The sequence below is a fragment of the Coffea arabica genome, chromosome 4c (assembly GCF_036785885.1).
Source record: "Coffea arabica cultivar ET-39 chromosome 4c, Coffea Arabica ET-39 HiFi, whole genome shotgun sequence".
NCBI classification, from domain to species: Eukaryota; Viridiplantae; Streptophyta; class Magnoliopsida; order Gentianales; family Rubiaceae; genus Coffea; species Coffea arabica.
Genome location: NC_092316.1, coordinates 4386906 through 4411195, shown reverse-complemented (window position 1 = coordinate 4411195; position 24290 = coordinate 4386906). Strand labels below are relative to the sequence as shown.

Here is a 24290-nt window from a genome sequence, read left to right as displayed (position 1 = left end):
GAAAACTCTCTTCCAGTTCCCCAGGATTAATGGGGGAATATTTGAAAAGAGGGCATTGTAGAGATCATCCCATCCAACATAGCCATCTTTAAGCAATTAACTGGACTTTCCAAGTATGTAACCCCACGAATCCAGCCTGTACTAAACTTGTATCCTTGACCTGCAACCTTCCCCCTGAGCTGATACTCAAATTACAGGCAATTGTTTCGGACATCCACATGCCATTACAACATGTTGACCCAATTTTGACACTTCTTTTTCAAGGTAACAAATTATAATAGGAAAAAAAACTGTTATTAAAAAAAAATTGATGTATGCCAATATTAACTTGACAATCTCTGCTACACTTACAAGGAGAAGAACGCGATCTGCTGGAGTTCGCCTTATTGAGAGTGTATAAGTTTAAAAAAATGGGAAAAATAAAAAAAATAAATAAAAGGAAAACAAAATTTGTCCCCTCTCCTCCCCAACAACATTTTCACGCTAAAAACAGTTACAAAATTGAAAGATGAAAGCTACTTTAACAGTTGATGTTTTTCTATTTTTATAGCACTTCATGCCTGTAACTTGTACTCATCTCCAGCTGGCACAATAGTCCTTCTAGATTGACTCAGGCTACAAAACTAGTTTCTTACCGCTTGCCTGCGGCTTTCCGGATTGGAGGACCTATGTCCTCATCATCGGACTGAATATCTCCATACTCCCACATCCCAAGTCGTTTCTCCCGTGCCTCAGTCTGGTACTTTTCCAATTCATCCAAGGCCTGCTGTCTTTCTTTTGGTTCCCATCTTCTCCTTTTCTCCAACCTAGCAAGCCCATCCTGGAAAAATTTTTCAATGGAATTAGAACCTCATTACCATTTTTGATAAACCATAAATAAAGAAGGGGTGTACCGGTTAGCAAATGGAAATAAAGCATAATCATTCAAACCTGTAACATGATGGCATTTATGCTGGTGTCACTTTCTGTATCAACCAAGGTAACCATAAGTATATTTCCGGTTCCTTGTCCTTTAACTTTTCCGCCAGAAAGGTCTCGGTCCTCAATCACGGCCTTGAATTCTTTGGGAGCACTTAGCAAGTGTTCACTCAGGCGCACAGCTGCTTCTTGCCCGTAATCCTCCTCCAGGCTTGGGACCTTCAAGTATGCAAGCGAGCATAGCTGGGCAAGGCCAGGTGCAGAGGATACAGAAGGATCAACGGGTCGCAGTTGACTATAAGGAACAACTTCTTGGTTTCCGTAATCAATATAGAAAACTTCGAACTTGTCACTAGGGGATGCAACAGGACCTCGAGGAGCACTTACAATCTTCACAACATTCAATTAGAGAACATTAAGAAAACAAGTAGGTAGAAGTATAATTTGACAGAAGTTGAACATAGTTGAGAGAAATTCAACACAAAAAAAAAGAGAAAAAAACAGCGAGTCAGCCATAATCGTGAACTCACTAAAGCACGGTTCCAGGAGTTATCTGCACTAAACTGAGCAAGAACAAGGTCACCCTTCTTGGGATTAAAGGCACCAATAAGAGGAGCATCTTGAAAATTCAAAGCAGCAAGTTGTTTCTGAATAGATGCTACTTTCTGATCAGCAACTGACTGAACATAAAATTTACCGCCTTCAAGAACTTCAGTCACAGTCACCTGAAATACATGAAGCAAATAGATAATAAAACTCTTTCAAGAAATAACATATGACCAAACTATTGTTCATCTAGTGCGACCAGCTACCTTGAACTCTTCTTTCTGTCTTCTTTCGGAAGTCGGATTGTTAGAAACCTCCTCTCCTTCAACAAAATTCTCCCATATCTGCATGCAATGTGTATCAGAAATATGATAACAGGACTAATCCCAGTTATCAGAAATATGTTTCAGAGAGTTCTCACGATTCACCTTCAATTTTTGCCTTTTTGCAGATTGCTCAGCCTGCACAAGGAGATGGGCATCTGGGATACGGTCGGTCCCAAAGGAAGTTTGAAGCCTTGCCAAGCCAGCTTCCAAAAGGGTTACAGCCACGTTGGTTTTTGACTCCCACAATGATCCCAGGAAGGTCCCGGTTCTATCAACAGTTTCCACTTCAATCTGAGTGAAAAAGGAAGAGTTAGATAACGAGGAATCATATTACAGGCAGCTAAACACTCTGATGAACGAACAACTGCCCTACCTCAACATCCCTCTGCATTATCTTCCGCCTCATCAGTGCAATGGCTTCATCTGAATAAGGCTCATCACGACCTGGGCATCTGACTCCAGAAAAGGAGAATGCAATGCTGCATGTTTCTTTAGGTATTAGCAGTTTAAACCGATGACCACTCAGGACATACTCCACCACAGCAGGCATCCTCCTATTCCTTTGCAAAAATGGCAAGAAGTCTCTGGCTTTCTTTGCTGAAGCCTAAGAAATTAAAAGGAAAAATACCGGATCAGCAACACGAGTCTGTCAAAACTAGACAACTGTATGAAGTTTAATGAAACTAACCGTTAGCAGGTCTGTAATGTGCATGGTGGGAGGATCCTTGGCAGAATGGATACCCTTCTTTCCAGCAATAGCACGAGATTCAGCAGAGAGAAGGGCATCATAATAATTTGATCTTTCCTCGAAATCCCGATGTCTGATAACAGATGCAAAGCCCCGAGAAACTAAAAGCTCAGCAACGTTCACCCCAGCCTGCTGACCGCCAGCAGATGTAGCAGGTGGAGCATCTTCCCCATCCTTAACTGGAGACACCAGGAAAACTGAGCCAAAGTCCATCACCCTTGAATCTGCACCAGGAGCTGGAGCTACAGGTCCCTCTGCCAAGCTCACCTTCCTGGAATACTCCATTGAAACATGTACCTGAGATGATACAAGATCTTTCAAGCTCCACATCTTATCCTCTCAGGATATTTAGGGCCAAAAAGGTTGTTACATACCTGACGGCCAAGAAGGCGGGTTCTAAGAAATTCCTTGGCTTCCCTGGCATAGGGAGCAGGTTTCTCATCCCTACGAGGATTCCCTATTTTTGGACACCTGATACTAGAGAGATTGACTCGTCGCTCAGCTGATGGATCTCCATATGGCACGGAATCATCAGCTACAACAATGCAATCCCCACTAACAACCTCAATTACCTGAAAGGCAGATACGAAGATAAGCGAACTCCAACACTAATAGTACGAGCCAAGCAAAGCAAAATTGCAGATGATTATGAATCAACCAATACTTACTTTTCCTGTGAAATTCTGGTCATGGATTGCCTTTGAATTTGTGGCGGGGGGAACATAATTTGTCCAATATCTCAAGCGGCCCTTCTTTGCCTGAAGTTCTGCATTCTTCAACTTCCGCTTGGCATCATCCTCCAATAAGCTTGCACTCCACTCAACATATTTGGCTAAACCCTATACCGTAATAGACGTAACAAGGGAAAGGACAATTAGAATCACTCAATGAGGACTGATAAAGTTAGAAAATCTAAAGGAAAATAAACTTTAAAGATGACATCGAAACAACTAAAGCAAGCAATTAACACAAGAAAAAAAATCATCTGGACTACATCTTGCAGAAGCTCATATACTCAAGCAAATGGCAATACAACTGAAACTTTTATACCATACATGTTCAACAAGCTCCAATGCCAGGTCCTTTGCTGAATCACCATCTTGATAATATACTGAGCCTATCAAATTGCTAAATTTGTCAACACCCTCCAAGACAATCCTAACCTGAAAGTCATGAGATTAGAATTGATACAACAACTCAAAAAGCATGAGAATGAATTATAACTGTCCAAATACTCACATCTCTATTCAGCACACGAATTTCAGTGAAGTGTTTAGCTTCTCTCCCAAATGCATCAGGCGCAACTTCAGTGATAGATGCTGAAGACGCTGCAAGTCTCTGGGCTGATGTTAGGGGTGCACGAGGCTCAGCAGAAGAATCACCATTTTGTTCATCAGAGGCAATCTCACTTTCCACAACGGCTTCTGCTGTAGCTCTTCTTCCCATAGATGGTGCCTGGTTTCGAAAGGGCAATAAAAATCAGATCACATGGAACTGGTAATTTCATAGCCAAAAAAAAAAGGAACTTCACCACAGAAGTTTAAAGCTCAAACCTGAATGCCGGGAACAAATACTTGAACAAATCGAAAATCTGGAAGCAAATAAACACGAAGTGTGCTTCCATCACGAATCTGCTCCACAATGGCTTCCATTGGCCTCCCCTTATTTGCAGAAAGGAGTCCCATTGCATCTAGGTTACTGGGATCACCAACAGCAGAGGGAGGCAAATTCCTGATAGATGCCTCAGCGGCACCTGGTACCTGAAACCACCAATGCAATGAATGCGTTGGCAAACAGTTCTATAAGCTTTTTGACAAATATTGTTGTACAACAAGATGACAACATCCGCCTAATCCGAGAACAAGAGCATCAACAATGCAATCCTAATATCAGGTACTTTTTTATATAAGATAGAGCAGTTAGATGTGTATCTCAGGTATATGGCAATGCGTATTAAAGTTTCTGACTCTCACCTTGCTCCAACGACCAAGACCCTGCTGCTTGGCTTGTTCTTCAAGATGCTGTAACTCAGCCAAGAAGGGACTAGCTTCTGCTTTTTGTTGTCCCTGCTCCCTAACCTGCAGCAACCACTTCAGATTAATGCTTAATAACTCAAAAGCTACAAATTGTAAAACATGTTCACAAGGAAACAAATATTCAAGCTCAACCTTTGCCCAGCCTTCAGAAACTACAAGCAACGCTACATTCTTATCTCCAAGAAAAACAGAGCCAAATTCTCGGCCTATGGATGGTACTGTGTAATCCACTCGGAACGTGACTTCCTGCAAGAAAATAAATCATGGTATTAATAAAATTCTCATCTTTTAAAAGGAAGGAAATATCACATGCAGAAACCAGAAAGATCAATCTTTTAGCACCTTCCCAATGCAAAGCTTTCTCAGATACTCTCTGCTGGCCCATGCAAATGGCTCATCGACACTACCTCTACGGGCCTAGAAGAAGAGAAAAGTTAATCAACAGAAAAGCAGAATCTAGTATACATCAACCCAAAGGCCTCAAACAGAATAGCACACAGATTATATAAGAGCATAGCTAATGGGGGGAAAAAGGCAAATCCCAAGTCCAGAAACATAACAGGACTTGAAGCACAAATTTTATAAGAAATCAGTAAAAATATGAGCTCAAGGCTGATCAGTCTAAAAAATTCAGCTAAAAAATCCAGGTCTATCTTTAAATCTTGATATGGTGAGAAGTTATTCAAGCTTATCAAAAGATCAGGAAAGGCCCAGAGAGAGAGAGAGAGCGACAACAAAGAATACCATAGTTTACACTACACAAAAGAATTCAATATCTCTGTCTGAGAAAGAATACCAATTTTGGAGCAATCAAAGATGACAAAGTGATCGTCTTTTCAGGAGGTATTTCAGCCTTGGTGCTCCCAACTATAACCAGACTGTCTCCTGATGGAACAGCTTTCACTTTTCCTCTCAGCCAACCTGTTGCTCCAGCTGTTGACGCCATCTCAACAGCTAAATTGCTGCAAAAACATAAACCTGGTCAGCAGCCTATTAAATCACCATCCTTTAAAAAAGAAATGCACTTATATAACTTCAGTACTTTATCAGAAAAGACCTCCACCAAGATTCACCTCCCAATTGTAGGCACTATATATCTCAAGTAATTTAAAGCCACTTCGTGCTTATTATAGGCACTATGTATCTGGATATCTCATTCAATCCATTTTCAAAACGGACAAAAATGATAGTATCCACCAAATGGACCAATGATTTTAATTTTTTGAACCCCAATGCTCTCATGCAAGCAGCAGTCACCACAACAGAGCAAAAGGTGAAGATGAAAATGTCTATGTCAAACAAAAATGTCTTATCAGTTAAAGCAAATAACTCCACATTCATATACAACCATGTACAAAGGACAGATATAAGACTAGGATGTCACAGGCTAATTAACAGATGGCACAATCGCATTAATTTTGCCCAACAAATTGAACCAAACATAGCAGTAGCAACCATACATCTGGAGAGCTACAATTCGAATCTTTCACTAAAAAAATCAGCCAGTAGTGCAATAATTTAGCAAAACAACATATTTTGATTAAACTTTGCACCAAATGTTTTTTAACAACTTATCAAATCTAACCATTCGATTTGACTTTTAACCAACAGTAACAGAAAGAACAATAGTTATCAAAAAGAGAACTAGATACCATTATTCCAACAGCATACTCCAAATTTATACGCAATGGAAGTTATTAAGTGCAATCATATAGAAAAATCCGTTGAAAATAACTAAAACATTATAACCACAAAAATAATATCTTTGCAACCAAAGAACCAAGTTGAAATTGTGACATTGAGATTTCAGATACAATACTATATAAATGAAGTGCCTTTGATTCATCATAAAATCAATGACAGTTATCGAAAATATGCATTCACGTTAACTCCATAAGATAAAATCCAAATCTTCATTGAGGGAAACATATTGAAGACATAATTCCAACAATAATCACATTGGATGCATAATTCCGACAACAAACGAATCTTTTGCAGCAAAAGTTATCAAAATTAACAATCATTAGAAACAAATCCTTGCAAGGAAAGTACAAAATCAGTCATTCACTATCTCCATAAACAAACATCTGCCAAAAAAGAAACTTGAGATCCAGTAAAACAAAATCTCACAACTTCAGAAACAAACCATGAATTTATCCACAAAATTATACCACATCATATAGACAATTTTATTAGAAAATAAAAATTACCTCCCTGACAGAACCAAAAATCTATACTTTCAACAAAGCTCAAAAGATTTAAAAATTTTTATTCATACATAAAACTACTTTTCGTTCAGGGATCATGCACCATCAGATTGAAAAATAAAATTAAATCACACAGATAGTAACTTGCATTAGATTTGGCAAAAACGGGAAGAAGAAAAAAAAATCAAACCAGAGTATCTACACATGCATTTTACAAGTTAAAGCATATTTCACTATGTAATAATCATTATTTCTTACATGAACAGAAAAAGATCCGCAATTTACACATCAACGATCAGCTGAATTAAACCTTAAGCCACAAATATAAAAAAAATCAATAAAAAACAAAAGCAGCTCAATTCACTCCGCAAACACGCATGCAAGCATATATAAGCATATATACATTAACGAAAATTCATACATAGACAGAGATCTGAGACTTTTACCTCAATGATCAGTGTGAAATCAATCGATCGGAAGCGGAGGAGCGAGAGGAAAAGATTAAATCGATCCGGTTGAAGTTGTTCTAGAAACTCATGGAGATTGACCTTCGGATCGATAAATTCAAATTCCCAAGGATGGAGGACAGACTTTGGCCGGAGAAAGAGAGTAGAGAGCGAGAATTGAGATGCAGCGGTCGGACGGCGGATCGGAGAATATACATGTATGAAATAGGAATGGATATATATATAGTGTGAGAGAGAGAGAGATGGGGACAGTGAAAGAGATATAGAGAGTGAAGGAGGGTAAGATTCGGATTTCACCTCCATTTTGGGTAAATTTACTCAAAATGCCATGAGGGAGTTCGTGTGGGAGTGCAATACACTACTGTTAGCAAGAAGTACATAAAATCTATCAAAAGTTTGTACTGCTACTCCAGTCAGAATTTCGGGGAAAAATACACTTTTCATCCTCAAAGTTTGGATTATTAATCATTTTCATCTTCAAAGTTTCACTCAAAACACATTTCATCCTCAAAGTAACGTAATTTTGATCAATTAAGGACAATTGACGGGAATTGGCAAATTTATCGTTATAACCAACTGTAAACCCAATAAAAATGGGTAAAATCAAATGGGGCAAAATTAGTTAGCTAAATTAAAGCTCAACTATTAAAGCTCGGAATATCACATGGTCCATCAACCTAAAAAGCCCATGGTTTGATAACCAAGTCGGTTATTAACCGATCCAGTTCCCCACCAATAGCTGCGTGTGAATTACACAGATATACCACGCACCTCAGAATCATTCCACAGTCTTTCTCAGCTCAATTTCAATTTTCAGCAAAGAAGAGAAATAAAAAAACTACACATTTCATTGTTATCTTGTCCATCTGAGATAGCAATAAAACCCAAAAAATGGGGCTGGGTTTACTCACCTCCCGGACTCTCTTGCAATCCGGAAAACTCCGGCCAGGAAACTTCACTCTTCTGCTCTGCCGCTCCATCGTCTCCACTAGTGAGCTCCAAAATGCCGAAGCAGTCTAAGCCCAACCCAATTCTCCCCCCCGGATCTTCCCAAGAGAACTCCCGTTAACGGGGCCTGAGTCTACTTTCCGAACCCGGAAGATGCTATCGAAGTCTTCATAGATGGATATCCAGTTAAAATCCCTAAGGGCATGACAGTCCTTCAAGTCAACATTCCTCGTTTTTGCTATCATAGCCGCCTTTCTATTGCCGGAAATTGCCGTATGTGCCTCGTTGAAGTCGAAAAGTCTGCCAAGCCTATCGCCTCTTGCGCTGTGCTGGCTCTCCTGCTAAACTAAACTAGTTGATAATTGAATTAATTTTTTGTTGACTTTATTGCTAAAATGGATTTATTACGAACAAAAAATTTAGATTTTTTGTTGCTTAATATGAGAAAAATGTGGACTTTAGGGTTTAATGTTAATGTGTGAGGATTGGTGCTTTATAATTTAAGAAAAGAAAAAGAAAAAGTTGTTTGCTTATGTTGAGCTTGAGCTGGATGTTGCATTCTTTGAGAAACTAATTGCTTAATTTTGAGCTATGGATGATTTTGTTATGGAGAGTTATATTTTTAGCTGTGATTAAATTTTCTTCGGCAGTTGCCAAGGACAAAGGAGAGGGGGAAAAAACATTTTGTTTGGTTGTCTGTTGGTTGTGTATTGATTTTGATGATCCGTTAGATTGCCCGATTTGTGATGAAGGTGGGGAATGCGGCCCTATTGGGTTTTACCCATTTTTTGTTGGATTTACAGTTGGTTCTAACGATAAATTTGCCAATTCCTGTCAATTGTCCTTAATTGGCCAAAATTACGTAACTTTGAGGATGAAATGTGTTTTTAGTAAAACTTTGAGGATGAAAATTGTCAACAACCTAAATTTTGAGGATGAAAAGTGCATTTTTTCCCAGAATTTCGGATCACCGTGTTCAGAAAATTGCTTTCGTGGTCCTTCATATTTGGAAGGTTCTTCTTTTCCGGACTTTTATAATTGACATACAGCAATTTGGTCCTGACATTTTTTTTGGGGCTAAGTTGGCCTTGAGCATTATAGTTATGGTTTTCTCTCTATGTTGTTGATGGCTTATATGTTGATTTGCTGAAACAAAGTTTGAAACTCAAGGTTCAATTGTTAACTATTTAATGAGTACTTATCAAGTAGGCAAAGGTATTTTCAAGTAGATTACACTTGAAAAACTAGTTTTATATAAATTTTCAAATGAATTGGGGTTTGAACTCAATTTTTTCAAACACGAATCTAGATAAGGGATGTGAATGAGTTTTTTCAAATGATATGATAGAAAGAATTATTCTAAGAATGTCTCATAAACCCAATCTATTGATTTCTTCTAATAGATTAAAGGACTAAAAACAAAAAAGTTACTGTGGTATATATAATACATAGAAAAACTCTCAGTAGTTTTAAAACATACAAAACAACAACTCATGTCTTGAACTAAATTGTAAACTAATAGAATTCGTTAAATTTAACGAAATCCAATAAATTTAACGGAAAACTTAACAGAATTCAGTAAATTTAACGGTAAACTTAACAGAATCCGGTAAATTTAAAAGCCGAGATCGTCATTTTGCGTTAAGTTTAACAAATTCTGTTAGTTTACAATTTAGTTCAAACACATGAGGTGTCGTTTTGTATATTTTGAAATCATGACAGGCTTTCCTTTACATTAGATATACCACATGAAACTTTTTTATTTTTAACCCTAGATTAAATAAAAACCTTATGTTTCCATCATTGAAATATTGGTTGTATATTTTTCCATTCAAAGACAATAGGGAATGAACTTAAAGGCTTTTTTTAGGAATCTTGGCACGGGGCTTTGAAGTCTTAATCATAGTTTAGAAAGATGAAGGAATTTAATTTGGTGAGATTTAATAACCCATTACCATAGACAATTGAAATCACATGATCAATTCGACTTAAGGTCTCATAGTAAGATAAGTTATTTATTTTTTATAGTAAAAAAAAAGGTAGGGCAATTATATATTAGTGATAGGCAAGTTCTATGAGATATATATCAATTGAATGAATGTTGAAAATCGATATAATATATAAGATTGCGATGACGTCTTCATTTGGTGGCCAAAAGAATTTAGCTTTTAAACCCAAAAAAAAAAAAACCAAAACTATGGTGCATGTAATTTTAGGATAAATATATAATCAATCGCTTCCATCCAATTTGAAGTAATTAGATAGGATACATAATTCTTTTGTGTCAGAATCCATTGAATTCGATCAAAAAAGACATATTTATTGAAATCTTTCAAATTTTATGACTTCACTTTATGAAAAAGGCATATGATTTCACTCTCCAATTATGTACATATGACATGACCGCCATATTTTCTTTTGCATGACAAAAATAATTAACTATGCATGGCACTAAAATTACTATGTTTTAAATATCCAGACTAAATATTTATATTTTATAGGTGTGAGGGACTATTCAAGAAATTTTCCATTTTCAATATGAGGGCCGAGGGGGCACTTTTTGTCAGTTGTAGACTAATTGCTTTTCTGGATTTCAGTTGAGGATGTGTTCAACACAAAGAAGGAGGTGGCCACCGGCCCGCTTTATGACGACAATGAAGAGACACGTCAGCCGGCGGACCAAATAGAAAACTCGCACGTGGATTTTTCTCCGTTACTTTTGCCATGTCATCACCACGCTGGTTGGCGCGTCGCTCGCACTTACGAGGTAATGAGCTCTTTGCAATTTGAATCTACTTGCGGTTAAAATCTGTTATGCTTCTTTTTTCTGGGACGGTACTTTGTTGATGCGAGTGGAGTGAGCTGACCAGGTGAGTTCGTTCGTTGTTTGGATAAATGGGACGACCGTCGAAATTGGCATCCCCGGAGATTTTTGCTGTAGGTGTTTGCATCTCGCTAGGATGTCTTATATTCAAACAAATCCCTAGAAATCTTTCACTTAAATTGTCATCTTTTTTTCTTTTTGTGGGATGAGAATTAGGGTTGTACACTAGAACTAGAAAGTGGAACCCACCTCAATTTTTGTTCCATAAAAAAAGGTTAAACTTATGGAATTATTTGGGGTTAGATTAAAATGGTCATGCCGATGATCTCAGGGGCTTGGTCTGGTGGTTGAGGTTGCGGAAGATGGAGCTTCAGGTCCCTAGTTCGAACCTTGCTGCCAGCAAGTTGCTGAGGGTGGTGAATAGTCTGCGGGGTCCACTCCCTGCGGAACACACTTAAAAAAAAAAAAAAAAAAAAAACCCAGAAGTAAATTGTTTTTGCCCAGTCATTCCTTACATTTCATGAAATTACTGATCCTTTTCTTCTGTAACCTTACCTATATGGCCAAAGCATTACTTCTCGAAAAGAAATTAGAAGCATTACATATTGAAAAGAAATTAGAGACAGCAAAATTCACAGGCCCTGTTTGATAATATAATCTCACAAAGCTTAATGAATTCAAATCTTAGCATGTTCAAAGCTTTTGGCGACCAAAAATAAAACAATTGACAAGACTTTCTCAAAAAAAAAAAAAATAATAATAAATGCTACGTTATTCACTTATCATTTAATATGATATACATTCAAATATATCAAATTTAGTATTTAATACTACTTCCGTAACTTAAAAACTTCATATTTCGAATTTCATATTTCAAACTTTCGTTTCAAATTTCAATTTTATCAGTAGCACCCCAAACGTTTCAAATTACTGATCACTTGCAGTAAAATTCATCTTTAATTCTCTATTTCATTGACATGGTTTTTGAACATGCTCAAGAAGATTTTGTTACTAGTTTTACGGATTTAAAACATGTCCCAAGCAAGTCATTTTTCTTTTTAATTTCACGTCATGAAGCAAAAGTTCCATTTCAACATCCACTTCTTCCGCTCCCACATTTCCTCCCTGCCAACTGCCATCGGAAAAAAATAAACAATAACCATTAAAGGACCAAATATTGAATTCCCAAAGTTCTGAGTAACTCCCCCAGTTCGATTTCTACTAGATTATCTTACAAGGATGCCCATCATGACAGGTGTATGTTCGACTTCGACCACCCAGTTAAGAAGCATCCTAAAATGCATTTGACCAGGCACCCTCTAAAGTCTAACCTCACATGGTAATGTTGCGCAATTCCAACTTATTCAACTCAAGCACAGGACCCTTTTATTTATTTAATTAATCGGGGGCAATAAACTGGACCATAAATGTTGAAATGGGGAACGTCGGGATGCTTAAGCCAATTTAAACAATTCTCAAAATAAATTTAAGAATTTAAGCAATTCTCCAAAAAAAAAAAAAAAAAAAAAGGAAATTTCTTTAGGTCAAACAAAAATTCAAAAATTCTGATGGTACAGTCATATTGACCATTATGCATCAGAAGTTATAGACTATAATAAGAAGAGGGGTACCGGATCAATAGCTTCAACCGCGTAATTGCCTTGGAGGTATTTGTTTAATGGGTGGATTAGGAACCGAGTCATTAGGTCCAAGGTCATCAATAGGAGGACGCTGTTTGTGATGATCAGTTACTGACTGGTAAGCCATTGCCAATGCGAGAGCCTGCAAAATATGTACTATTATATATTGTAGGAGAACATGAGCTGCTCCTAATCAAGGTCAATCCTGTGCAAGAACCAGTGTAAAGGTAAACAGGCATAACATTCATCGCATGATATCAAAGTTCTTCCGACTTCTAGGAAGCAAAAGATCATTTTTGGCAAAGATTCTTACGTAAAACTCTCAAGTGTATTAGATGATATCTCATCCTGTTTGAACCAAATAGTAACTCTGCCACACAAATGATGAAAGAAATTGTACTTATTTCAGTCTAAAGGATTATGGGTCAGATTACTTACAATATGGTCGTGCGCTGGCGGAGCATAAATACCGGTGGTGATTGTAGTCCTCCTTCGGGTGTCTGCTGTTGGTGGATCAGATATCTTCTTAAATCCTGCAGGAACAACAATAACAGGCATACCTACAAGGTTGCCCACACACACTCTTTCCCAATCTGTGGCATTTCCAACAAATGCATCAACTCTGAAACTTTCTTTGACTTCCCGTATAAGTTTCCCCCGCGCTCTTTGTGCCTGCAAAGGACCATCAAAGTTTTTACCGCTCCACAATCATTATCAACAGTGCTGGGTCTTGATTTGTAAGCTATTTTTAATCTTCAAAGCATTTGGCAAGGACTAAGAGTCCAGAAATGCGGTCGAGTAGTCAATCTAAGAAGTTCGATTGTGTGTACTAAATTGAAGCCACTGAAATTTGGCATTAGCGATTAGAAACAGGAGAAGCGGATCCTATAAGCATTCTAAAAAAGCAAACAAAGTCCAAGACCTGTTAGAAAGTACTGAATATATGATTTGACGCTAGGAACACGGAAACTCAGATATTTATTGTGCATGAGTACAGGAGAAAAACCGAAAAATTTACATATCTTTATAAAAGAAGATACAAGAAAGGATTCAGTGGACTAAAGAGATCAAACCCTGTTTGGCTTAGTTGCTCAAAGTCAAATGCCTAAACAGCCTTAGATTTTCATAATATTGGCCAATGCTGGAGTAATAAATAATAAAGTTTATCCACATCTATTCTTCCCCAGCCCAATTAAAAAGATCAGAACAACTCTGAACTCTGTTAATCAAAATTTCAACCAATAACCGATCAAATCATCATGATAGATGCCATCGAGCCAATTAAACTAGAAGTCTAACAGTTATGCATATTTCAAGGTGTCCTGCATTAAGAATATCCATCTCCTCCAGATCCAATGATATAGGCATTTTACACTATATTACACAAACCACATTAAGTGGCCGTGATGGCACATTAACTTTTAATATTTGTGCTTCCCAACTCAGAAAAAGAAAAAGGAAAGAACAGAAGTACCCAATAAGAAGAAGCTACCTTTTATGTAGATTTTCCCATAATTGTTCATTTTTCAGTTTTGATGAATCACTTAACAGATGACATACCTGCACATAGTCTACTGCAGGTATAACACGTGCTCGTTGAAGTTCAAGAGGCCACTGATCCTGAGCTTCATATTGATCATCCAAGTTAGCACGCTGCCATTCATCAAAGTGGGCCAACATGTCAACGTCCATTGTAAAATTCAAGATGCCTTGTGCAGATTCAACAGTGTAATTCAGCTTAAAGGGGACCATGTTCACCCCCTTTGATTTAAGCACATCAACAACCTGTAATTGACACCCAAGGATCAGAAATAGGACTACGAAACTTAATTCAGGTAAAGGACATATTTTGCTCACTCCCATCTCAGCATCCTCCAGATATCCAACAGTTAGCTTTGTTATGTCCACTGTAAATGGATCCACCAATGGAATATCCTGGGATGAAAGATCATCCGGATCCTTTCCTCGTATCATATCCAGAATGATTGTGCAGTCTGCTGCACTTCTGCAGAAAGGGCCTAATTTATCCTGTCAAAGAAAGAGACCTTAATTCTGAAACTCATAGAAAATGGAAAGAAAAAGAAAAAATAAAACTGTATAGCAAGCAAACTACTACCAAGCTCTCAGATATGCTCATAACACCAGTTCGACCAACAGTTCCAAATGTGGGACGCAGTGCAGTCACCCCACAACGAGCAGCAGGGTAAGTTAAGGAACCAGATGTTTCTGAACCAATAGCGAATGGAACCATACCTATATGTAAAGGAAAGAGAATGTCCAAGTTGAACGTGTGAAGCTCCAACTAGTTATGGAAAGTGCTCACTAATGACAGAAATACACCTCACCACATGGAACACATTTTTCACCCAAAGAGAACAATGTTATGCTGGTATAATACAAGAAACCAGTGCCATACAGAGCACCATAATCCAGGAAGATACCTGCAGAGGTGCAAGCAGCTGGTCCAGCAGATGAACCAGTGGAGTATTCCTCAATATTCCAAGGATTCCTTGTCCTGCCTCCAAACCAGATATCATCGTACGCCAGTGACCCTGAAACGAGTTTTGCAACAAGAACTCCCCCAGCAGACCTCAGCCTGTATCATCCAGAATTATCCTTTATCAATACAATGTCAAAGAGTACTAGTTGTAGCATCTGCAATATTCTAGTACCAGGTACCTTTTATACACCCAAGCTTCAATATCAAGAACTTGATCTTTAAAAGTCTTTGAGCCCCAAGTCGTCCTGTAATGTGGGACTGCAATGATGTCCTTTAATCCATATGGAATCCCATGTAGAGGACCTATGCAAGTCAATATTTTCACATGATATTAGCTATAATGTGGTTTGGAAGCAAATTCCAGAATAGAACAAATAAGAAAATTAGAAACACGTGCAGATGACAAATAAAAACAACTGCTGCTCACTTAACTGTTTTCTAAGGTTTCTAACTAAATAAAAAGTATGGAAGCATGATGGTGATTATGTTTTTGAACTAACCCTATACTTTAAGATCTTTGTATTCACAGGCATCTGTTAAGATTTGCCAGTCCATGGAAATATATATCACTGCAAATCCAGTGTGGAATTAGAAACAATGGATAATTACCAAGGTATTTGCCTTTCACAAGTAAATGATCGGCCTCTTTTGCCTGCTTGTATGCTAATTCCTCAGTGATAGTGACTACTGACTCAAGGACAGGACCATACCTGCCACAACAGCACCAGTAAAGAGTCTTCTAAATACTAACAGATGATACTAAAACACCAGAAAGATTGGTGATACCTTTTCAATCTCCTTATAAAGATCCCCGTTAGCTCCTCTGATGTAATTTGTTTTGTTTTAATGAGTTGCCCCAATTCAAGGACCTGAGGCATCCATAAATTATATTTGAAAATGGAGCAATTAGTCACAATATATGGAACTGAATGCATGATCATATGCATCATGCTTTAAAACTATATGGATATTATGGACCTACACTCATGAAGGCAATATCTTCATCACTTTTTGGCCTCCTTACACCTTCAAGAGAAGGATGACTGAACCTCTTGGTCGCCTGCTGTAAACTTTCATTTGTCCGTGCAGGGTTGAAAACCAAATAAGATGGATAATGCAATCCTCCATTTTCAGAAGCCACTAACTTTCGATTGGTTTTGATAATTGGAACATTAAACTCTTTTGCTGCCTTTTCAATCTCGTGTACCTTGAGAAAACCAGCACTTGCATATAAGAAACACCAAATGAACATCAAAATATACAATTTGTTAAACGTCAGCAAAATACCTTATTATCACTAAAGAAGCTAGCATCAAGTATCTTGAACAGACTTTGGAGCTCAGAATCATGTTTAATCTTTTTCAAGCATTCACTACTGTGAACATCCAATTTCCTGCTGTCCTGGTCAAGTATTCTCAAGAACATCAACACAATAAAATAATTAACTTAACATCATCCTAGCTTCCAAATGCGCTACCTGCACATACAGGTCGAGGATTGACCCCAGACTCCCTGATATACAATTTCCCAGATTTTTTTATATGAGCTCACCTGTTTTGCAAATGTTAGTGGTGCATGTTCGGATTTTTTCAAAGATCAAATGACAGTAAGAGTAATAAGATATACCCCAAAATAAGTGTCTAAACTTTTAACAACATGAACTCTATAAGTTGGTTTCAAAATTTTCACACACTAGATTTACCAACTTCAAAGAACCTTGCTGAAAACATATCTCCACATTTTAATGATACTCCCAAATATACATAGATAGATGCTAATGCATCAAGCTGGACTTAGCGCCAACAGCTGGCAGAATAAAGATTCCTTATTAACTTTAGTAACAGGAGAGCAATTATGTGACCTCAAGCAAATGGTTTCAAGTCTCTGGAAAAATGAAGGATACCATTTGATGATCAATGTGGCCCGAGATCCACTGTGAAACAGTTCTATGTTGAAAGAATGGAATCATATAATTTAAGATATGTTATTCAGTGCTCCAAAAAAAAAAAAGGAGTGAGCGAAGAAATTGGGATGACAGTGTAGTGACAGAGGAACGAACTCTAGCAGGAATAGCATCTATCTGAGTAGAACCTCTACTAAAGCAAATGTGAAGTTTAACCAATCAACCACTGAAGCAAATATGAAGTCCCCAGCCTCCGTAATTATAAAGAGCAAAAGTACAGAACTCAGAAATGACTGGTCTGTAGCTTTCTTGCATAGTAGTCTAATAACAAGTAAAGCCTCCTTGTACATCTTCTGTTTAATCCATCAATTAACTTCCAAAGCTTCATGCTACTATCACTCAACATTTAGAACAAGGTTTTTAACCAAAAATATAAGCCATATACTAAATTTTGAGCGCAGTACTTTTTTTTGGGGGGGTATGTTCACACTTCATATCAGACTCAAGTGAAAAGGAAGATACATGGTGGCTTTCCAATGAAAACAATTACTCAAGTATCAAAGCCAACGATTAGAAGAAGTCAGAACTACTAATGACTTCTTCCAAACACCCAGAAACAGACAATCGAGGGGAAACTTGTCACTAAAAGACAAAGAAAAAAGGAAGAAGAAGAAGAATCTCTTATTTTTACTACACTAGAACATCTGTTGCAGGAAAAATTCAGATGCAGAGTGCAGCAACGATGTAGAGTCATACTGCACAACAAACCATACACATTTTCTAAAGAAGCTGCTTGTTGGGTCCCCTTTAGCCTTTATGATGATTCATTCACTTATAATATGAAAATAGGAACCGGAAGAGAGACAGAAATTGAAGTTCAAGAAGTACCATATTTGTACGATTGGCGGCAAGTACCCGGTGATGGTCGTCTTGGAAGTCTGAAGCTGTGCAAGCTTCATTCTTGGCTGCTGTACCACCGTTAAGGAGTAGGACACAAACTGCAGAAAACTCCAGCAGACGTGTCCATCCCAGAAGCCTTGTACGACACATGGTGGACTACTAAGTTTACCACGTTATCCAACGAGTGAAAGAGTTCAGATCCCTCCTCGTCTTCGGCCTCTGCAATTAATCAGTCACCGGTCTGCTAATTTGTAGTTTGGAGCTCAATTCTTGCTCGAATTCCAGCACTTTTTCGTACTGAAAGTCAAGATTAGACTGATTAGGCCGGCGGAAGTTTTAAGGGAATTTGCACATTAGGTCCGCCAGTTTCATGGCTTATCTTACCATAGGATAAGCATAGTACAGAGAAAGTTTCTTCAGTCTCTTGCTTCTTTCCCATTTGGTAATATGATTTTTCTCAACTTTGACCTCAGCATGTGTATCCATTTATATCTTATTGTAATGGCATAAACAATCTCTAACATATGATCAATCTTTGCCTATTAGAAATTTAATAATATATCTCAACAATCTATCTTGGTAGTGTTTTTCTTTTGGGTCCAATGGAAAAGCTATCTTGATATTTGAGTAATGCTAGTAGCTTTCCTTAACCTTTTTCGGCAAATAAAACGTCACTCTCTCATAAGCAACCATTTATGATGTTGAGGTCTAAACTCTAAAATGGATGCATAGCGACTTTGTTTGGATTGTGAATTATTTGTCAAATTATATCTGCTTGCATCGTCATTATAATTTCCAACGCACCTTTTTATCTTCCTAATTACCTTTTTATCTCACATATATCATATCGCAAAAAGTACTACAGTAAAAATATCTCAAATAATTCACAATCCAAACAAACCCTCATGAGTTAAATTACTTGAACTTCTTCAACTTCCAACAGCTGCCTTATTTTCAAAAATAAAAAAATTATTAGCTGCTTCATGCGACAAGTTGGGGGAATTGATATTTGTATTTCTCAATTAACCTCTAGAACTCTCAGGAGATATATTATTTATTGAATGGATTAGAGTGAAGTGGCTAAAATAGTAATGTGAATATCAATTACCCAAGTAGGGCCATTCTCCAAAAGGGTACAGAGAGTTTAAAAAAAAAAAAAATTTTTGTCAAATTGATCCCTCACATTTTGAGAAAAAACTTTTTTAATTTCTTACATTTAAAATCAATTATAATAGTCCCTTACATATAAAAAGAGTTTGCCTGATTGGTCCCAAGACTCATTTTTGCTACATTCTTTGACCAAAAAGTGCACTCCTCTCTCATGCACCCATAATGTCAAAGGCAAAAATGATAATACATTTAGTTCCTCTTTTTTCAAGTGATATGATCCCCTAATACATGGTATATTAGTGTCAGTAATACAATCGGTTGGAAATTGAGAAACAAATAAGAATTCAAAAAGAAAAATTATTTTGGACTGCTTTGCTTATTTCTTGAATGCGCATTTTGCTGATTGCATTGAACAAGAGTTCAATTGTATTCTAAAGAAGAAACGAAGCATGTAAGGTAAAGGCAATATTGTCTTTGCATCTTTGTCGCTGGTAGCATTGTCGGCATGATATTGAATAATGAAGAAGTTAAAACCTCCATTGTTTAATCGAGATTTATATTTAGGATTTTGGCTGCTGGAGCATTTTTTAAGAGAAAATAAAGTATATTTTTATTTTTGTCCTTGAAATTATGGACATGCAAGAGAGATGCATGTTTTTTGGGCAGAAAAGTGAACGAAAATGAGTTTTGGTACTAATTGGGCGAATTTTTTTTCATATCTGAATGACTATTGTGGCTAATTTTAAATGTGAGGAACTAAAACAGTTTTTTTTTAAAAATGTGAGGAATCCATTTAGCAAATTTCCCACAAAAAAAAACTAGGGATAATTTCAGATACCTCTTCTAAGGTTTCTGACAGTCTCACTTTCCTCCCTTATGGTTTAAAAAATATCACAAACCTCCTCTGTCAGAATTTAGGTTCCATTTCTTACATCATCATGGCTAAAAATACTTAAATACCCTCACAAGTCAGCTAATATTTCGTGATTATCAGGATAAATACATTCCAACTCACGTAATTATTTTTTTCTACGCTATATTTAATCTCCCTTTTACATGTATACATAATCAAATAACTAACACCTAACATGATGTATATTTTTTTAATACATAATTATTCCAAATTTATGTGTACTATTACACTACCTTTTATAGATATACACAGTCAAGTAACTAACATCTAATATAATGTGTATATTTGTTACAAAATCCTAAACCTCAGGGGAGGTTTGTGATTTTTTAAAATCATAGGGGAGGAGAGTGAGACTGTCAGAAACCTCAGGGGAGGTTTCTGAAATTATCCCAAAAAACTATCTTAGCGTGCACAAGCAGCACAAGTAGCTTTTATATTCGTTGAAAGCCTGTATACGTTGACCACCGTCCTTTCAGGGTTCCAGTTAACCACCGGCGATAGCATCCAAGAACGCAATTGCTAAAATAAAAAGAAAAAACCTTAGAAAAGTGAACAAAAAGAGGATGATGGGCCCGGTTGTAATATCCGATTGATATTTGACCTGGGCATTGCCGAGCTGGGGCTTTTTCTACTCCTTGAATGCTGGCCATTTCTTTGTTTAAGCGGGGAGTGCATTGCTCAGGAATCTGCCTATAAAGGTTCTTCCTTGACCATCTTTAGTTCTGTGTTTACATTAATTTATTCGGTAAGTTTAATTCTTCACCCTGACCGCCACTGAAAAAGTGAAGAGCTACCAGCTTTATATCTATCTATCTATCAATCTATGTTTGTGTGTGTGTGTGTGTGTTTTTTAAAAAAAAAAAAAGAAAAAGCTTTTTTCCCTTTTTTTTTTTCTTGTTGATCGTATTTTGGATTCTTTTGTTTTAGGACTGTTTATGTCATCTATAGATTTAAATTGATGATTTTGTTTCTCCTTTTTTTTTTGTTTTATGTCTTGGGCCGTGTGGCTTTAGAGCTAATTGTTTCATCTTGGTAAAGTTAGATTTAGGTGAGTTCCAGACAGCTTTTAATGTTTACAGATTTTTCACATTTGTGGGAAATATATGTCAACCATGAACGAGTGATTGTAGTTCTAAACCCATACCTGGAAGCCTTTGAAACACTTTTTCGTTTGAATTACATCCATTTACCAGTTCTGGTGATTGAGTTACAAAATAGCAAGGAAAAGTGGTGCCAGTGACAATAAGGGTCAGGGGTGTGTCGTGTTGATTGGAAAGGTAATAGGTGGCTAAACAATAACGTTTAAGAATAATAAAGTATACTCATCTTGGAGCCCATCTATCGAGGGATATTGCCATGCTCTTAAATGTGTATCTCCCATAAGCTTGACGCTCGACGCTGGAGGGTGGAGGGAGGGAGGGAGTGCTGGAGCAAAAGGGGGAAATGGTTGGACTAAGGTTGTGCCGGATGTTAATAAAATGGGTAGACTAAAATTTCATTTTTCAGTTGTCTAGGTAAAGAGGAGTAAATTGTTTATGCCTTTTATATGTGGAAAGTACTTTCACATGAAGAGAGTACTAACCAGAAAAACTTGTTCTGGCATGTCTCTAGCATGGCCAATTGAAGGGAGGACATTTTGCTACTTTTGGCTAGCGTTTGTAGCCATAGAATGTGCTACAGGGGCTCTTTTGGCTCGTGTTTGCAGTCATAATTTTCCCAATCATGCGGCACTCAGATTCCTACTTCCTTTAATGCTATATCTAGTGGATTGCATTTTTTGAAAAGGGGCTCTTCCTGGCAATGGTTGCTTATGATAATTGGAACTGATACGTTCGCTTAAGACATTTAAATATCCCAGACCTTTCATTTCTAGATTTTGCCAAGCAGCTACCCTTGATATTTGGCGTTAATTCAATTTCACTAACATTTGTAAAATTGAAGCCCTACAACTTGCACTGAGTAGTAGAGGCAAAATGCAGCTACTTAATGCAGAAGCAAAAGCTTCAAAATTTGAATCTTACCTTTAGAGGAGAAAGCCATAGACAAACGGAAAATTCCGTTGGAGATTTTGATTCTGAATTATCATCCTTGTGTTAATTTATATACTCTGGCGAGCAGTTGATGATGAACTTTCTCAGTTAGTTTGGTTTTGCCTATGATTCCTTGTTTGTGATCTTTCGTGGTTTATTTATTTTTTGGGAGTGTTGGGGGGGTGGGGGTGGGTGTTGTTTGCCCATTGTTAATTTGTTTGTCAGCTGTCAGCAGCTTTGCTTGCTTATGGTTTACTTTTTCTGTTAACAGATTGGCAAGATTTTGCTGTGACAACCCAAGTTTTGGCAAACCATAGTATGTCTTATCCTCCCTCAAAAGATTTTTGGGGTTGTCCTGGGTTTTTCCTTTTGTAAACTCTTAGGATAGGTGGAGAAATTTTGTAAAAGACATTATTCACCTCAGATTTCTGTATATCAACTTCAGTAGTTCTTACTGTTTATAAGAAGATATAATGTTTTTCAATCATTTAGGGAAGCATTTCGCAGTTTATAGTTTCAAAGTATTCGACCACAAGAAAAGTTTGTACTGAGAGGTTTGTCATTGGATGCAGACATGCTCAAAGTCCCCCAAAATCAGGTTGCTGGTCACCAAGCTGGTGGGGGAAATCTTGGGCCACTTGTAGATGACTCTGGGCACTTTTACAAGCCTCTCCAAGGAGATGAACGCGGATCTAAAGAGGTTGCATTTTACACTTCATTTTCTTTAAACACTAAGGTTCCAGATGAGATCCGCAAATTCTTCCCGATCTTTTATGGCACTCAGCTTGTTGAGGCATCTGATGGATCTGGCTTAAAATCTCACCTAGTCTTGGAAGATCTTACTTTAGGCCATGTCAATCCTTCAATAATGGACATCAAGATTGGCTCCAGAACTTGGTCCCCACAAGCATCCGAGGACTACATAGCGAAGTGTTTGAAGAAGGATAGAGAATCATCAAGCCTCCTGTTAGGATTCAGGTTATCAGGTCTACAGTTTTATACCAACAAAGAAGCAGTATTCAGGAAACCTACAAAGAAATCTGTTCAGAGTCTTTCTGCCGAGGAAATTAAGTTAGTTCTGAAAAATTTTGTTTCTTCTAACACTTCTACAGAGTTGGAATCAAAACCAGATTGTGCTTTTGCATCAGTTGTTTTTGGTGGTCCCAATGGTATTTTGTCACAGTTATTTGAGTTGAAATCATGGTTTGAGGATCAAACTCTATACCATTTTTATTCTGTCTCGGTTCATATGATGTATGAAAAGCAGCTTGCTTCAGAAGGAAGGAATCCTAGAGCAGAGATTAAGCTTATTGATTTTGCACATGTTGATGAAGGCAGGGGTGTCATTGATCACAATTTCTTGGGTGGGATCTGCTCTTTAGTAAAGTTCATTTCTGAAATCCTTAGGGCTACAGATGACTGCCCAATCAAAGCTTGTTCAAAAGATGCTCAGAAGAAACACTATATTACGGATAATGGAATAAACTGATTGAAGTAAACTATCTGCTGGTAAGGGCTTTTAATCTCTATTTTCTGCTTGTCATCGGTTTTTTTTCCATTTCCTTGTGAGTGCTATAATCTGATGGTGTTTGATGCTGAATACTTCAAAATTTTCTGTAGATTCTGGAAAAGTGTAAAATATCATTCAGAAACCAAAAGAAATTCAACCAAATGTTCATGTTAAGTTCCTTTAAAACATTTAGGCCTTAAATGAGCATCGCAGTCTTCAAACTTTGCTTACTTAGATAACATAATTTTTGTATTTCCACATGAATTTTTCATCTACGAAATATGTAGTTTTCCACTTGCAGTACAATGGACCTTGAAAATTTGTAGCAATTAAAAGTGTTTTGTGGGCTGTTTTTTTGTTTTTAACTTTACCTAACTCAATTTGTTTATCATGCAGGGTGATGAAGTGGAGAATCTTGTTCTTTCCCTCCGTGACAAGTTACAGAAGTGAAAGATCAGATCGAGCTGTTGGATTTTGCTGATTCGGATATGGTTAACTTTACTTAAGGTCAGCTATTGAACATGTTCAGAAGATGCTAGTTGGGACCTGTTGCTTTATATTGTACTTGGTCAACAAATATTTAAGGCCCTAACTCTGTTCGCAGTTTACTTACCACTTCTAGCAAGCTTTTCTGATTGGTCCTTTTATAATACAGTCTTTTGGATTATTGTATTGCAGCTACGGTTAATGGACGAAACTTTCCCACAGTCAGTGACTGCATTTTTTATTTTCCCGCGTAATGGCGTATCTAATCTAGCCTATTC

The 24290-nt window shown here is 37.3% G+C and overlaps 3 protein-coding genes across 11 annotated transcripts; 1 reads left to right on the top strand and 2 right to left on the bottom strand.

The window, feature by feature from the left end:
• Positions 1 to 272: 272 nt before the first annotated feature.
• On the bottom strand, positions 273 to 7477 carry LOC113739672 (ribonuclease TUDOR 1). Its single transcript, XM_027266955.2, has 17 exons — positions 7228 to 7477; positions 5371 to 5536; positions 4917 to 4991; positions 4707 to 4820; positions 4512 to 4616; positions 4092 to 4298; positions 3778 to 3993; positions 3594 to 3701; positions 3207 to 3377; positions 2913 to 3110; positions 2479 to 2835; positions 2164 to 2394; positions 1893 to 2081; positions 1731 to 1808; positions 1449 to 1643; positions 931 to 1308; positions 273 to 820 (listed from the first exon to the last, which is right to left on the bottom strand). Exons 2-17 carry the CDS (start codon positions 5518 to 5520, stop codon positions 632 to 634), a joined length of 2961 nt encoding a protein of 986 aa, XP_027122756.1. The 5' UTR covers positions 5521 to 5536; positions 7228 to 7477; the 3' UTR covers positions 273 to 631.
• Positions 7478 to 11161: 3684 nt separating this feature from the next.
• LOC113740154 (uncharacterized) lies at positions 11162 to 18524 on the bottom strand. 5 transcript variants are annotated; one of them, XM_072045606.1, is made up of 14 exons: positions 17952 to 18523; positions 16638 to 16711; positions 16448 to 16556; positions 16143 to 16367; positions 15947 to 16029; positions 15770 to 15870; positions 15340 to 15463; positions 15102 to 15256; positions 14777 to 14913; positions 14518 to 14688; positions 14221 to 14445; positions 13099 to 13332; positions 12652 to 12802; positions 11162 to 11473 (listed from the first exon to the last, which is right to left on the bottom strand). In XM_072045606.1, exons 1-13 carry the CDS (start codon positions 18111 to 18113, stop codon positions 12665 to 12667), a joined length of 1938 nt encoding a protein of 645 aa, XP_071901707.1. In that variant the 5' UTR covers positions 18114 to 18523; the 3' UTR covers positions 11162 to 11473; positions 12652 to 12664. The 5 variants fall into 5 exon arrangements, with proteins under 5 accessions (XP_071901707.1, XP_071901708.1, XP_027123465.2 ...); XM_072045607.1 differs by lacking the exon at positions 11162 to 11473 and adding an exon at positions 11860 to 12152 and having other exon boundaries at positions 17952 to 18524; XM_027267664.2 differs by lacking the exon at positions 11162 to 11473 and having other exon boundaries at positions 12449 to 12802; positions 17952 to 18260; positions 18348 to 18522.
• Positions 18525 to 20438: 1914 nt separating this feature from the next.
• On the top strand, positions 20439 to 24253 carry LOC113739979 (inositol polyphosphate multikinase beta). 5 transcript variants are annotated; one of them, XM_027267430.2, is made up of 4 exons: positions 20439 to 20684; positions 22288 to 22332; positions 22589 to 23525; positions 23923 to 24253. In XM_027267430.2, the coding sequence occupies exon 3, from the start codon at positions 22591 to 22593 to the stop codon at positions 23503 to 23505; it is 915 nt and encodes a 304-aa protein (XP_027123231.1). In that variant the 5' UTR covers positions 20439 to 20684; positions 22288 to 22332; positions 22589 to 22590; the 3' UTR covers positions 23506 to 23525; positions 23923 to 24253. The 5 variants fall into 5 exon arrangements, with proteins under 5 accessions (XP_027123231.1, XP_027123232.1, XP_027123234.1 ...); XM_027267432.2 differs by lacking the exon at positions 20439 to 20684 and adding an exon at positions 20713 to 20731; XM_027267431.2 differs by lacking the exon at positions 22288 to 22332.
• Positions 24254 to 24290: the final 37 nt, after the last annotated feature.